This window comes from Ochotona princeps, chromosome 4, assembly GCF_030435755.1.
Source record: "Ochotona princeps isolate mOchPri1 chromosome 4, mOchPri1.hap1, whole genome shotgun sequence".
Lineage (NCBI taxonomy): Eukaryota > Metazoa > Chordata > Mammalia > Lagomorpha > Ochotonidae > Ochotona > Ochotona princeps.
In genome coordinates, this window is record NC_080835.1 from 5,548,430 (window position 1) to 5,561,527 (window position 13,098).

Here is a 13,098-nt window from a genome sequence, read left to right on the forward strand (position 1 = left end):
CAGACCAGAGCCAGGCTTTAAATTCCCTGGAGGCTCTGGAGTTCCACTCCTGGCTGGAGGCACATCTCAGGCCACCCGTCCCGTGTCCGCCTGACCCTCCCTCCCCGCAGCCATGTCCCGGCCCCTGTCAGATCAGGAGAAGAGGAAGCAAATCAGCGTGCGTGGCCTGGCCGGCGTGGAGAATGTGACTGAGCTGAAAAAAAACTTTAATCGGCACCTGCACTTCACCCTGGTCAAGGACCGCAATGTGGCCACACCTCGAGATTACTACTTTGCACTGGCCCACACCGTGCGTGACCACCTCGTGGGCCGCTGGATCCGCACACAGCAGCACTACTATGAAAAGGACCCTAAGGTGCTTCATGGGCACCTGTTGGTGCAGGCAGGGGGTGGGGGAACACGGGTGGGGGTGCTGGGCAGGCCTGACCAGGTGGCTGCCGCTCCCCGGGACCAGGGTGTTACAAAATAAAGCGTCCCTCTGCAGACGCCTGGGGTGCGTGGGCCAGAGGGGTTCCACTGGGGGTTTGGGGGGAGCCTGCGGTGGAATCAGGTTGAGGGGGAGGAATGCCCAAGGCAGGTGGGTTTTTTGCCAAGGCCCAGCACCCACTCAGAAGCATGGGTCGGGTAGTGGGCAGGAAGGCAGTGGGGACTTAGGGTGGGAGGGCATGGCATCGAGTATGTACATGGCATGCCGCTGCCACAGGCGGGGCGGGCTGGGCAGCTGGGGCAGCAGGGATCAAGTGTCTCCTGGGGTCACTGGCAAATGTCAGCAACCTAACACCCTACGGCCCGGGGCGGGGGAGGGGCCCAGGAGTCCTGGGTGCCGAAGCTGTACCAGCATCCTGGGTCCCCTGCATGGGGTGGCGACTTGAGGGCCAAGGGGGACTGGGCTCTCCAAGGACGGGAGGTAGCAGTCACTAGCCCTGAGTCACTGTGTGACCTTGGGTAAAGGACTTCTCTTTTGTTTGTTTCTGGCTCTTGGCTGTGGCCCCTCTTGGGGGTCCGCTTGGGGTTGCTCTGTGCCGTGACTCCATTGACGGGCTGTTGGGAGGCCTGGGTCCCACCAAAAGGGTTCCCTGCTTTCCGAAGCAATTGCCAACCACGTGCAGAGCCGGCCAGAGAAGAAAGTGTCAGGGCGGGGGGGGGGGGGGGGGAGGCAGTGTTGGAGACGGGAGGGGATTCTGTCCCAAACCAGAGGAATGCTGGGAGACTAGGGCAGGCAGGGGGACAGCCGCTGACCCTTCCCCTGCTGTGTCTCCCTGGGCAGAGGATCTACTATCTTTCCCTGGAGTTCTACATGGGCCGCACGCTGCAGAACACCATGGTGAACCTGGCCTTGGAGAATGCCTGCGATGAGGCCACCTACCAGGTGTGCAGGGGCGGGGCTGCCTGTCTTGGGGGATGGGGCTCCCCCTACTGGCACTGGGCCCTCATTACTGTCCGTCTCCCAGCTGGGCCTAGACATGGAGGAGTTGGAGGAAATTGAAGAAGACGCTGGACTGGGCAACGGGGGCCTGGGCCGGCTGGCAGGTGAGGATATCAGGGGTTGGGGAGTGTGGGAAGTGGGGAGGGCGGAGGGTTGCCACCTGACGCTCACTTCCTTCTGCACCTCCTGTAGCCTGTTTTCTGGACTCTATGGCAACACTGGGCCTGGCTGCCTACGGCTATGGGATCCGCTATGAGTTTGGGATTTTTAACCAAAAGATCTGTGGGGGCTGGCAGGTGAGCTCCCCCATATCCCGGTCACCATGTAGCAGACGATCCATCGGCTTCTGGGATAGGTCTGGGAGCAGTCGTGGCCTCTAAGGGAGGTTCCATGTTGTCCCTTGGGGGGACCCCTGCAATGGGTGGACTGCTTGGGACACACCTGTACCACCAGACCAGGGCCCACCCCAGAGCCCTTAATTCACACTCTACACGAGGCACAGCACCACACTGCCTTCAGGAGTGTGAGGGCCTGGGTGTGACATACCTCCTTCCCGGCACTCTCCCCCTTTCCTGCCCCTACACCCTGGGCCCAGATGGAAGAAGCAGATGACTGGCTACGCTATGGCAACCCCTGGGAGAAGGCCCGGCCTGAATTCACACTGCCTGTGCACTTCTATGGCCGCGTGGAACACACCAGCCAGGGGGCCAAGTGGGTGGACACACAGGTGAGGACAGAGCTGGGGGCGGCCCAGGGAGAGCCCATTGTGAGAGATCGGGGTAGGGGGGACAGGGAAAAAGCTAGGTGCCAAGGCTCTGAGAGGGTCGGTGACTGGTTGGAGGTCACACCACCACTGGGGCCATGGAAAGCTGAAGTCAGGGGACATAGATCCAGGACAGAAAGCAACAAAGTGGAAGGTTGTGCGGCACACTGGAGGGAGCCTGCAGCCAAGCTGGGGGTCCAGATCGTCTGGCTGCGGCCGCAGTTCCGCAGTGGGCATGGCGGGGGCGGCTGCAGAGATGCTCATGCCTGTGCAAGAGGGCAGCTGTGCCTGCCAAGAGGAGTCTTTCTCCCCGACCCTGCTGGCCTCACCGGGCGTTCTGGGATGGATTCCTCCTAGTTCAGCCGTATCTGCTCTTCCACTCAGATCCGGGGTCCCTCCCAGCCGGTGCAGGGAGGGTGAGGCCCCTAAAAGGAGCTCCCTCAGAGGAGTGGCCATAGCCCTGGTGCTGGGGTGCCAGCTATGTGGTTCTTGGCAGCAGTTCACAGGAGGTGGGCTCGACATTAATCACTGCTGATTAGCTCTGTGGTCCAGCAGGCGTAGGCCCTTTGGGTGACTTGACCTGGCTTCACCCTCCCTGCACCCCCTCCTCAGTTCTCTCACGGGTTCAAAGTGTCATTGAGCTTCTGCTGAGGGGCAGCCCCTCACACTGTGGGTACACCTGTGCCTCCAGATGTGTCCCCCTGCCCCTTCCCAAGGCCGGGGTAGGGGCGTCGGGGGAGACATGGGAGCCATTTGTCCTTCCCAGAGGAGGTCCAGGGAGGTTGGACATTTTTCTCATGGTTACCATGCTGGTGACTAGGCATTGAGACCAGGATCCAGGTAAGGGAGTGGGCAGAGGACACAGGTGGGGAGGCCCTGGGAGTCCCATGGCGCCGATGCCCAGCTCCTGACGGCAGGTATCCCCACAGATAGTGCTGGCCATGCCCTACGACACACCGGTACCTGGCTACCGCAACAACGTGGTCAATACGATGCGCCTCTGGTCGGCCAAGGCGCCCAATGACTTCAACCTCAAGGACTGTGAGCGCCCTTCCCCCACCCTGCCCCACTGCAGGTGTTGCTCTCCCCCTCCCCAGCACTGTCGCCACAGCCCTGGCTGACTCTGTCTGTCCCCCCTGCTTTTGAATTTCAGTCAATGTAGGTGGCTACATCCAGGCTGTGCTGGACCGCAACCTGGCAGAGAACATCTCTCGAGTCCTGTACCCCAACGATAACGTATGTCACTCCCCACCCAGCCTGGGAGCTGGAGAAGAGGGGTACTGGCTGTGCCCTAGTCATACCCAGGGTGCTACTGCTGGCCTTGGATGTCCCGTCCCCAAGTCCTCAGGGAGGTGGGACCTCTGGGTGCTGGTGACACCCACAATGCTCCTATTGAGTGTGTGTGGGGAGGTGCATCCCCTGCCTCCACTCTGGTGTCCTGCCCTGACTCCAGCCTGACCCGTCCTGTCTCTAGTTCTTCGAGGGCAAGGAGCTGCGGCTGAAGCAGGAATACTTTGTTGTGGCGGCCACCCTGCAGGACATCATCCGGCGCTTCAAGTCCTCCAAGTTTGGCTGCCGGGATCCTGTGCGCACAAACTTCGATGCCTTCCCAGATAAGGTGCCATCCTCCCCCAAACCCCTGGTGCCAGTCCCATCTCATAGATAAAGTAGAGGCTGGCAGTGTGTGTGTGTGTGTACACCCGCCAAGGTCCCCAACCAGCAGACATACACATAGCTCCCCTGACCCTGTCCCTCCCCACTGCCGGTCTTACTCCCCCTTCCCCCAACCACAGAGCTAGGCTTGGTTATCCTGGGGGCCGGAGGACAATGACCTCAAAACCCTGCCCCTCACTCACAGGTGGCCATCCAGCTCAACGACACTCACCCCTCGCTGGCCATCCCTGAGCTCATGAGGATTCTTGTGGACCTGGAGCGGCTGGAATGGGACAAGGTGAGCTTGACATCCTCCCTCGCCCAGTCCCAGTTGAGCCTCTCTCTGCCTGATCTTGGGAGGATAGGAAGATGAGGTTGAGGGCAGCAGGTGAGCTGGAAGTGGGCACTGGAAGAGAGTGGCAGGGACTGGCTGACAGCCCTGTTCACCCGCCCTGCATGTGTGTTCCAGGCCTGGGAAGTGACCGTGAAAACGTGTGCCTACACCAACCACACGGTGCTGCCTGAGGCGCTGGAGCGTTGGCCGGTACACCTCATGGAGACACTGCTGCCACGCCACCTCCAGATCATCTATGAGATCAACCAGCGCTTCCTTAACGTGAGGCTGGCCGGGGAGTGGGGAAGGGGCTTAGGGAGGGGGCCTCATGACCCATCTGGGTCCCAGTAGCAGCTCTGGGCTCTTCTGCCACAGCGTGTGGCGGCTGCATTCCCAGGGGACGTTGACCGGCTGCGGCGCATGTCGCTGGTAGAGGAGGGTGCAGTGAAGCGCATCAACATGGCACACCTGTGCATTGCCGGCTCACATGCGGTCAACGGCGTGGCCCGCATCCACTCCGAGATCCTCAAGAAGACCATGTGAGCCCTGCCCCACCCCTCCTTGCAGGTCCCACCCCCTCCTCCACCTGGACACACAGCTCCCACCTCACTCCCCTTCAGCAAAAACAGGGGGAAGGGTCTCAGAGGGAGATGCCCATCCCACAGGGGGTGAGTGGTGACCCCTGTCTCCCATACATCACCCATGCTACAGTTTCAAAGACTTCTATGAGCTGGAGCCTCATAAATTCCAGAACAAGACCAACGGCATCACCCCCCGGCGCTGGCTGGTGCTGTGTAACCCCGGGCTGGCAGAGGTCATTGCCGAGGTAGGAATCAGTCAACACAGGGTGCTGGGGTCAGCCAGGGACAGTTATGTGATTAGTTTGTGTACAGAGGGTCCCCAGCGGAGATCAGAAATCTTCCTCTACCTACAAGGGATGCTATCTCCTCCTTGGCCCCTGGGTGCCCTGTGCAGTCATGGCAGCCCTGGCTCTGGAAGCCGGCCTGGCGGATGCCACCACGTGACTAGGGGAGTCATTGGGTCACACCTAAAGTGAGACTACAGGAGGCCTCAAGGTCACGCTGGCTGGAGGCAAAGGCCAGGAAGTCTTGCTGGGTCCAGAGGTCCAGGTCAGGGAAGGAGAGAGTGATGGACAGGGATGTCCCACGCCACACGTGGGGGCGGGGTAGCAGGAGCGTGGGTGACCCAGACAGGAATCCCTGTGTGCTGGGAGGCAGGAGGACAGGGGCTGGACTTGACCCACAGCCATCTTCTCTCAGCGCATTGGGGAGGAGTACATCTCAGACCTGGACCAGCTGCGCAAACTGCTCTCCTATGTGGATGACGAAGCCTTCATCCGGGATGTGGCCAAAGTGAAACAGGTAGGGAGAGCGGCTACCTGGTACACCTGGTCCACCTGGTCCACCTGGCTGGCATGTGGTATTGGTGGTGATGGGAGTGCAGATTTCTGGGTCAGGAAGGTTTACGAGAGCTCATCTCTCCTGCCTGCCGCTCTTGGTGGAAGTTGCCTGGAGCTGGTTGAGAAGGCAGCACGTGATCCTACCACCCAGGACATGTTGGCTCAGTGGTTGATTAGCAATGACTGCCCTGGTGCAGGAAGGTAGCAAGTGATCTGCTTTCCCAGGGTCTGAGTGACAGCGAGCCCCCCACCCCCTTCCAGGAAAACAAACTGAAGTTTGCGGCTTACCTGGAGAGGGAGTACAAAGTTCACATCAACCCCAACTCGCTGTTCGACGTCCAGGTGAAGCGGATCCATGAGTATAAACGGCAGCTGCTCAACTGTCTGCATGTCATCACGCTGTACAACCGTGAGTGGTGGGGCCCTGCGCTGGCTCCCCGGCTCACCCCTCCAGAGGGAGGCAGGACAGGGGCCAGCCTACCGATTCCTTTCTTCTCTCGGTAGGCATCAAGAAGGAGCCCAACAAGCTTTTTGTGCCTCGGACTGTGATGATTGGAGGGAAGGTGAGAAGACGAGGCTCAGACCAGGGCTCTCGGACTGCGGCTGGGGGTAGGGTTGGAGGTGTGTGTTGGCAGGGAGGTGGTATAAGACGGTTATGCTGAGCCCACGCTGTGCCCTGCAGGCTGCGCCTGGGTACCACATGGCCAAGATGATCATCAAGCTCATCACGGCCATTGGGGACGTGGTGAACCATGACCCCGTGGTGGGAGACCGCCTCCGTGTCATCTTCCTGGAGAACTACCGGGTCTCACTGGCTGAGAAAGGTGGGGTTGTGCCAGCAGGAACCCTGCAAGGAGGGGACAGCGGGGGACACCAGGGCCTGTGGGTTTCCTTCAGGTTGGACGGTGGTGGAGGGGGTTCCTGAGAGATCCTGGATGTGCAAGGGGAGAGGACGGGGTGGGGTGGGGCCAAAGGGGGGCCATTGTTGGTAAAGCCTGTGGAGTTGGAACTGGGGGTGGGGTTCCCTGGATCTGGCTCTGTCCAGGAGGCCAGCCTCATCTCCAGGCCCCCTTGTGTGAGCTGGACTCTGGCCCAAGCTGACCACATTCCCTTGCTGCTGGCCCACAGTGATCCCAGCCGCTGACCTGTCCGAGCAGATCTCCACGGCGGGGACTGAGGCCTCAGGCACTGGGAACATGAAGTTTATGCTCAATGGTGCACTGACCATTGGCACCATGGATGGAGCCAACGTGGAGATGGCGGAAGAGGCAGGAGAGGAGAACTTCTTCATCTTTGGCATGCGGGTGGAAGATGTGGACAGGCTTGATCAGAGAGGGTATGGGAACCAAGTTCAAGGTGCCTGGACAGGAGGCCCCAGGGTGCTGTGGATAACCCAGGGTGCTCAGAGCAGGGCTGGGAGGGGAAGGTATGCCCGGGTAGGCTGACCCAGCCTGGGCCTTGTGAGAGTTAGAAGCCTGAAGATGCTGGGACACGCTAGAGGCCGCTCACAGCAAACAAGGTTAATGAAATAGGATGTGAAAGAAGTGAATCAGAAACCGAAGGGAAGGAGACGGAGACATTATGTCTACCCTAAGAAATACTACTGTTCTGGGATTGGAAGCAAAACTGAATCCTTAGTTTCCTGGGAAACCATGCAAAAAGAGAAATACAGAGTAATTACAACTGTGCTTGTAGCCAACACGTTCCTTCAAGGATATATTTCCTTGGCATTATTTGTAAAAATGTTAGTTCATTTTTTTCATTGATTTTGAAAGGCAGGGTGACAGGTGGATTTAGCGGTGGATCTCTTCTCCACTGCTTTACTCCGTCAGTGCTTGCCTCAGCCAGGGTGGGGCCAGGCTGATGCCAGCACCCCAGGTCTCCCCCTGGGGCAGCAGGACACTGGTACGTGGGCCCTCACCTGCTGCCTGCAGGAAGCTGGACTTGATTCCAGGCATGCTAGTATGGGCTGCAGGTGTTCCAAGTGGCTGCTTAACCCGTCTGCCACAACACTCAACCCTGGCTTTGGATTGCTGCACACACACACACACATAATATAAATATATATTTATTTACTTCAAAGTCATAGTTCTAGAGTTATAGAGAGAAGTCAGTTTTCTAGAGAGAAAAGGAGAGACAAAGAGAGACAGAGATCTTCTTCTCCTGATTCACTCTCCATCTGGCCTCAATGGCCAGGGCTAAGCCATTCTGAAGGCAGGTGCCTCCTCCAGGTCTCCCATGTGGGTTCAGGGGCCCAACGTGTCCAGGCCCTCTTTAGCAGCTTTCCCAGGAGCATTAGCAGGGAGCTGTGTTGGAAGTAAAGCAACCCAGACTAAATGAGTGCCTGAATAGGATGCTGATGTTGTGGGCATTGGCTTAAACAATGTGATGGCCCCACATTTTAGAAAATGTATCTTTAATATGATTTTATTGTTGCTGTTATAAGAAATATATGCTCTAGGGCTGGCTAATCCTCACTTGCAGTACCAGCACCCCAAACAAATGCTTGCTGGTTCATGTCCCAGTTGCTCCACTTCCCATCCAGCTCCCTGCTTATGGCCTGGGAAAACAGTGGAGGATGGCCCAAAACCTTGGGACCTTAAACCTGTGTGAGAGATCTGGAAGAAGCTCCTTGCTCCCAGCTTCGGATCAGCTCAGCTCTGGCCATTGTGGCCACTTGGGGAGTAAACCAGCAGATGGAACAATCTTTCTCTGTCTCTCCTTATCTCTATAAATTTGCCTTTCCAATAGAAATAAATAAATATTATTATATATATGCTCACTAAAAAATGGCAATGAAATAATTGTCTCCCATAATTTCATCACCCAGATTTAAAACCATAGTTCCTCCTTAAAAATTATTTTAAAATTTATTTTTTGGGGGGGAACCTAAAATGAAATTTATTTTGAGGATCCGGCACAGTAGCCTAGTGGCTGGGGTCCTTGCCTTGCATATGCTGGGATCCCATGTGGGCTCCGGTTTGTGTCCTGGCTGCTCCACTTCCCATCCAGCTCCCTGCTTGTGGCCTGGGAAAGCAGTCGAGGACGGCCCAAAGCTTTGGGACACTGCACCTGTGTGGGAGACCCAGAAGAGGCTTCTGGCTCCTGGCTCTGGATTGGTTCAGCACCAGCCATGTGGCCACTTGGGGAGTGAATCATTGGACAGAAGATCATCTTTCTCTCCTCCTCTCTGTGTATCTGACCTTCCAAAAATAAATAAATAAATAAATAATCTGAAAAAATAAAAAATATCTTATTTGAAAAGTGAGAGCGCAATCTTTTTTTTTAAAGATTTATTCATTTTATTACAGCCAGATATACACAGAGGAGGAGAGACAGAGAGGAAGATCTTCCATCCGATGATTCACTCCCCAAGTGACCACAACGGGCCGGTGCGCGCCGATCCGATGCTGGGAACCTGGAACCTCTTCCGGGTCTCCAAAGCATTGGGCCGTCCTCAACTGCTTTCCCAGGCCACAAGCAGGGAGCTGGATGGGAAGTGGAGCTGCCGGGACTAGAACCGGCGCCCATATGGGATCCCGGGGCTTTCAAGGTGAGGACTTTAGCCGCTAGGCCACGCCGCCGGGCCCAAGTGAGAGCGCAATCTTGCATCCTCTGGTTCACTCCCAAGTGGCCGCTACGACTGCCAAAGCTGAATTAATCTGAAACCAGATCTAGTCTCCCACGTGTGTGCAGGAGCCCAAGGCCTTGGGCCGTCCTCTGTGCTGTTCCCAAGTACATGAGCAGGGAGCTGAATGGAACATGGAGCAGCCAGGACATGAGCAGTGCCCACATGGGATGCCAGTGCCGCAGGCAGAGGCTGAGCCCATATACCACCACACTGGCCCCTACTTCCCCTTCTCCTGGTCCCGCCTCTTGCTGTCAGGCAGTGGTGATGGGTCAGGAAGTTGACCTTTTGCCCCCACAGGGACCTGATAGTGTTCCAAGCTACGGACGGACCCAGGCGTGGGTGCTGTGGGCATCTGGGGAAGTAAGCGACTCCTCTTGCTCACTCGCTCTGTTTTCTCCCTCCTCTGTCTCTCTGCCTGTCAAAATAATTTTTTTTTAAAGATTTATTTTATTTTTATTACAAAGTCAGATATACTGAGAGGAGGAGAGACAGAGAGGAAGTGGAGCTGCCAGGATTAGAACCAGCGGCCATATGGGATCAAAGCGAGGACCTTAGTCACCAGGCCACGCTGCCGAGACCAAAATAAATTTTTATAATACATTTCTAAAATAAATTTTATAATAAATTTTTAAAAATACATTGGGTGCAGAGTCCCAAGGCTTTGGCTGTCCTCGACTGCTTTCCCAGGCCACAAGCAGGGAGCTGGATGGAAAGTGGGGCTGCCGGGACACAAACCAGCGCCCATATGGGATTCCAGCGTGCTCAAGGCAAGGACTTTAGTCACTAGGCCACCATGTCAGGCTCTGAAATGACTTTTAAACTCCATTTCCCAGACCCTGCGTGATAGCGTAGCAGTTAAAGTCCTTGCCTGGCACACGCCAGGATCCCACATGGTCGGATGGTCACTGGTTCTAATCCCGGAGGCCCTGCTTCCCATCTAGCTCCCTGCTTGTGGCCTGGGAAAGCAGTCAAGGACAGCCCAAAGCCTTGGGACCCTGCACCCATGTGGGAGACCAGGAGGAACTCCTGGCTCCTGGCTTCGGATCAGCGCAGCACCGGCCGTTGCGGTAACTTGGGGAGTGAACCATTGGACTGGAGATCTTGCTCTCTGTCTCTCCTCCTCTCTGTATATCCGCCTTTCCAATAAAAATAAATAAATCTTAAAAAAAAAATCCCTCCATTTCCCTGACAATTTTGAATTTTATACATATAGTTTTTTTTTTAAAGATTTATTTTTATTACAAAGTCAGATATACAGAGAGGAGGAGAGACAGAGAGCAAGATCTTCCGTCCGATGATTCACTCCCCAAGTGAGCACAACGGGCCGGTGCTGTGCCAATCCGATGCCGGGAACCTGGAACCTCTTCCAGGTCTCCCACACAGGTGCAGGGTCCCAATGCATTGGGCCGTCCTCGACTGCTTTCCCAGGCACAAGCAGGGAGCTGGATGGGAAGTGGAGCTGCCGGGATTAGAACCGGCGCCCATATGGTATCCCGGGGCGTTCAAGGCGAGGACTTTAGCCGCTAGGCCACACCGCCGGGCCCAGAAATTTATACATATAGTTTTTAAAAAAGAGTTAATTTATTTTTATTGGAAGGGCAGATTTACAGAGAGGAGAGACAGAAGGATCTTGCATTGCTGGTTTACTCCCCAAGTGGCGGCTACAGCCGGAGTTGAGTCGATCTGAAGCCAGGAGCCAGGGGCCAAGAGCTTCTATCTGGTCTCACATGTGGGTGCAGGGTCCCAAGACTGCAGGCCACAAGCTGGGCGCTGGATGGGAAGCAGTGTAGCCAGGATGCGAACCAGTGCTCATATGGATGGTAGTGCTTGCAAGGGGAGGATTAGCCACTTGAGCCATTGTGCCAGGCCCTCTCTTGAAAGTCTTGACCTCACAGTTCAGGCTAGAAGCTGGTGCTATGGTGCATGGAGTCCCACGTCATAGCGCAAGTGGGAGCCCTGGCTGCTCCACTTGCGCTCCCGTTCCCTGCCAATGTGCCCAGGAAGGCAGTGGAGGATGGCCCACAAGCTTGGCTCTCTGCCACCTGTGTGGGTGACTGGGATGAAATTCTAGGCTTTGGCCTGTCCACTTGGCTGTTGTGGACATCTGGAGAGGGAAGCGGTGGATGGACCATCTGTAGTTCTGTCTCTCTTGGGCATAAATCTCCATAAGCGAACAAAACAAAGCTGTGCGGTGGGAGAACCCAAGTATCTATGTAACTGTGTCACATAATACAATGTAATTAATGAAGTTAAATAATAAAAAAAAAAAAATAGCATAAAAAAAAAAAAAAAAGCTGTGCTCACACCTTGGGCAGGAGGGAGGAAGGTTTGACATGCTCAGCCCTGACTCCTGGGGAGCAATCCTTATCTTTCTGGGGGTCCCCTCCAGGCCTCCAAGCCCTAATCTACGGAAAGGGGGGCAGGGGGAGAACTGGTAGGGCAGGGAGGAGGATGCTGGGAGGACTTCCCGGAGGTGTGGTCAGACCGCAATCCCCCGGCCAGGGACTTGCTGGACTCTCCCTGCAGCAGGAGAGGCTGAGGGAAGGGGCAGCCACACGCTGGCACAGGAGCTGACCCTGGCCTTGCCTGGCAGGTACAACGCCCAGGAGTACTATGACCGCATCCCTGAGCTGCGGCAGATCATCGAGCAGCTGAGCAGTGGATTTTTCTCCCCGAAGCAGCCAGACCTGTTCAAGGACATTGTCAACATGCTCATGCACCATGACCGGTGAGTGGGGGGCCAGGGTCTGCGGAGGCTGGGGTGGGGAGCCGGAGGTCCGCGGAGGCCAGGGTCTGTGGAGGCCGGGATGGAGGGTCCGAGGAGGCCAGGGGTGGGAGGCCAGCGTCCGCGGAGGCCGGGGTGGGGGTCCGCGGAGGCCGGGGTGGGGGTCCGCGGAGGCTGGGGTGGGGGGTCCACGGAGGCCGGGGTGGGGAGAAACCACGGAGGCTGGGGTTGGGAGCCTGAGGTCCGTGGAGGCCGGGGTGGGGGTCCGCGGAGGCCGGGGTAAGGGGTCCGCGGAGGCCGGGGTGGGGGAGTCCATGGAGGCCAGAGTAGGGGGATATCATGGAGGCTGGGGTGGGGAAAACCATGAGACCAGAGTGGGGGTCCACAGTGACTGGTGTCGGGGAAGACCCACAGACCAGGGTGAGGGGACACTGGAGACCTGGGTGGGATCTCCAGCTGTGGGCTGGGCTGGGCTGGGTTGTTGACCTTGACCTCGACCTCACAGTGCTGCCTTCCCTTCTTCCCCAACAGGTTTAAAGTCTTTGCAGATTATGAAGACTACATCAAATGCCAGGAGAAAGTCAGCGCGCTGTACAAGGTGAGAAGAGGGCCTGAGGGTAGCGTGATGGGCGGGGTTTCAGTGGCTCCGCCCCAGGGGAGGAGCCGAAAATGGGGAGCGGCAGGGAGACCTCACAAACCCCCCCCCCCCCCCCGGGTCCCACAGAACCCCCGAGAGTGGACGCGGATGGTGATCCGGAACATAGCCACCTCGGGCAAGTTCTCCAGTGACCGCACCATCGCCCAGTATGCCCGCGAGATCTGGGGCGTGGAACCTTCTCGACAGAGGCTGCCAGCCCCGGATGAGAAGATCTGAGCCGCCAGACCGGATCCCAAACTGGCCCTCCCGGCGCTCAGTCTGCAGGCCTCCTCATTCACAGCACAGAGGGCCTGCAGTTAGAGTTCTCAATCCCTTCCTGGAGTTCCCCCACCCTCCCCCGCGTCAAGATCCCCACGTCCCAGTGCCTGGGGACACGGTGCGCCCTCTTGTTTATGGGCTCTGACCAACTGCACCCACTCCCCAATAAACAGAACCTCCTTAGGAGCTTCCTTCCTGTTCTCTCTGTTGGCAGGTATTTTTAGCTCCTT

At 57.1% G+C, this 13,098-nt stretch overlaps 1 protein-coding gene across 1 annotated transcript; it reads left to right on the top strand.

Moving 5' to 3' along the window:
• Nucleotides 1-30: 30 nt before the first annotated feature.
• Nucleotides 31-13,054, top strand: PYGM (glycogen phosphorylase, muscle associated). The gene is made up of 20 exons (XM_004596711.3): nt 31-355; nt 1,268-1,369; nt 1,452-1,530; nt 1,619-1,722; nt 2,022-2,153; nt 3,119-3,230; nt 3,343-3,425; nt 3,664-3,807; nt 4,048-4,140; nt 4,312-4,458; nt 4,552-4,715; nt 4,888-5,002; nt 5,457-5,558; nt 5,858-6,005; nt 6,101-6,159; nt 6,279-6,420; nt 6,725-6,932; nt 11,821-11,955; nt 12,484-12,550; nt 12,677-13,054. The coding sequence occupies exons 1-20, from the start codon at nt 113-115 to the stop codon at nt 12,824-12,826; spliced, it is 2,529 nt and encodes an 842-aa protein (XP_004596768.1). The 5' UTR covers nt 31-112; the 3' UTR covers nt 12,827-13,054.
• The last annotated feature ends 44 nt before the right edge of the window (nt 13,055-13,098 follow it).

Excerpts from the sequence above, each read along its gene's own strand:
- PYGM (XM_004596711.3), top strand. The coding sequence starts at position 113 with ATGTCCCGGCCCCTGTCAGATCAGGAGAAGAGGAAGCAAATCAGCGTG. Across the intron at positions 3,808-4,047 it reads TCGATGCCTTCCCAGATAAG|GTGGCCATCCAGCTCAACGA; the intron begins GTGCCATCCTCC and ends CCTCACTCACAG. Across the intron at positions 6,421-6,724 it reads GGTCTCACTGGCTGAGAAAG|TGATCCCAGCCGCTGACCTG; the intron begins GTGGGGTTGTGC and ends GCTGGCCCACAG.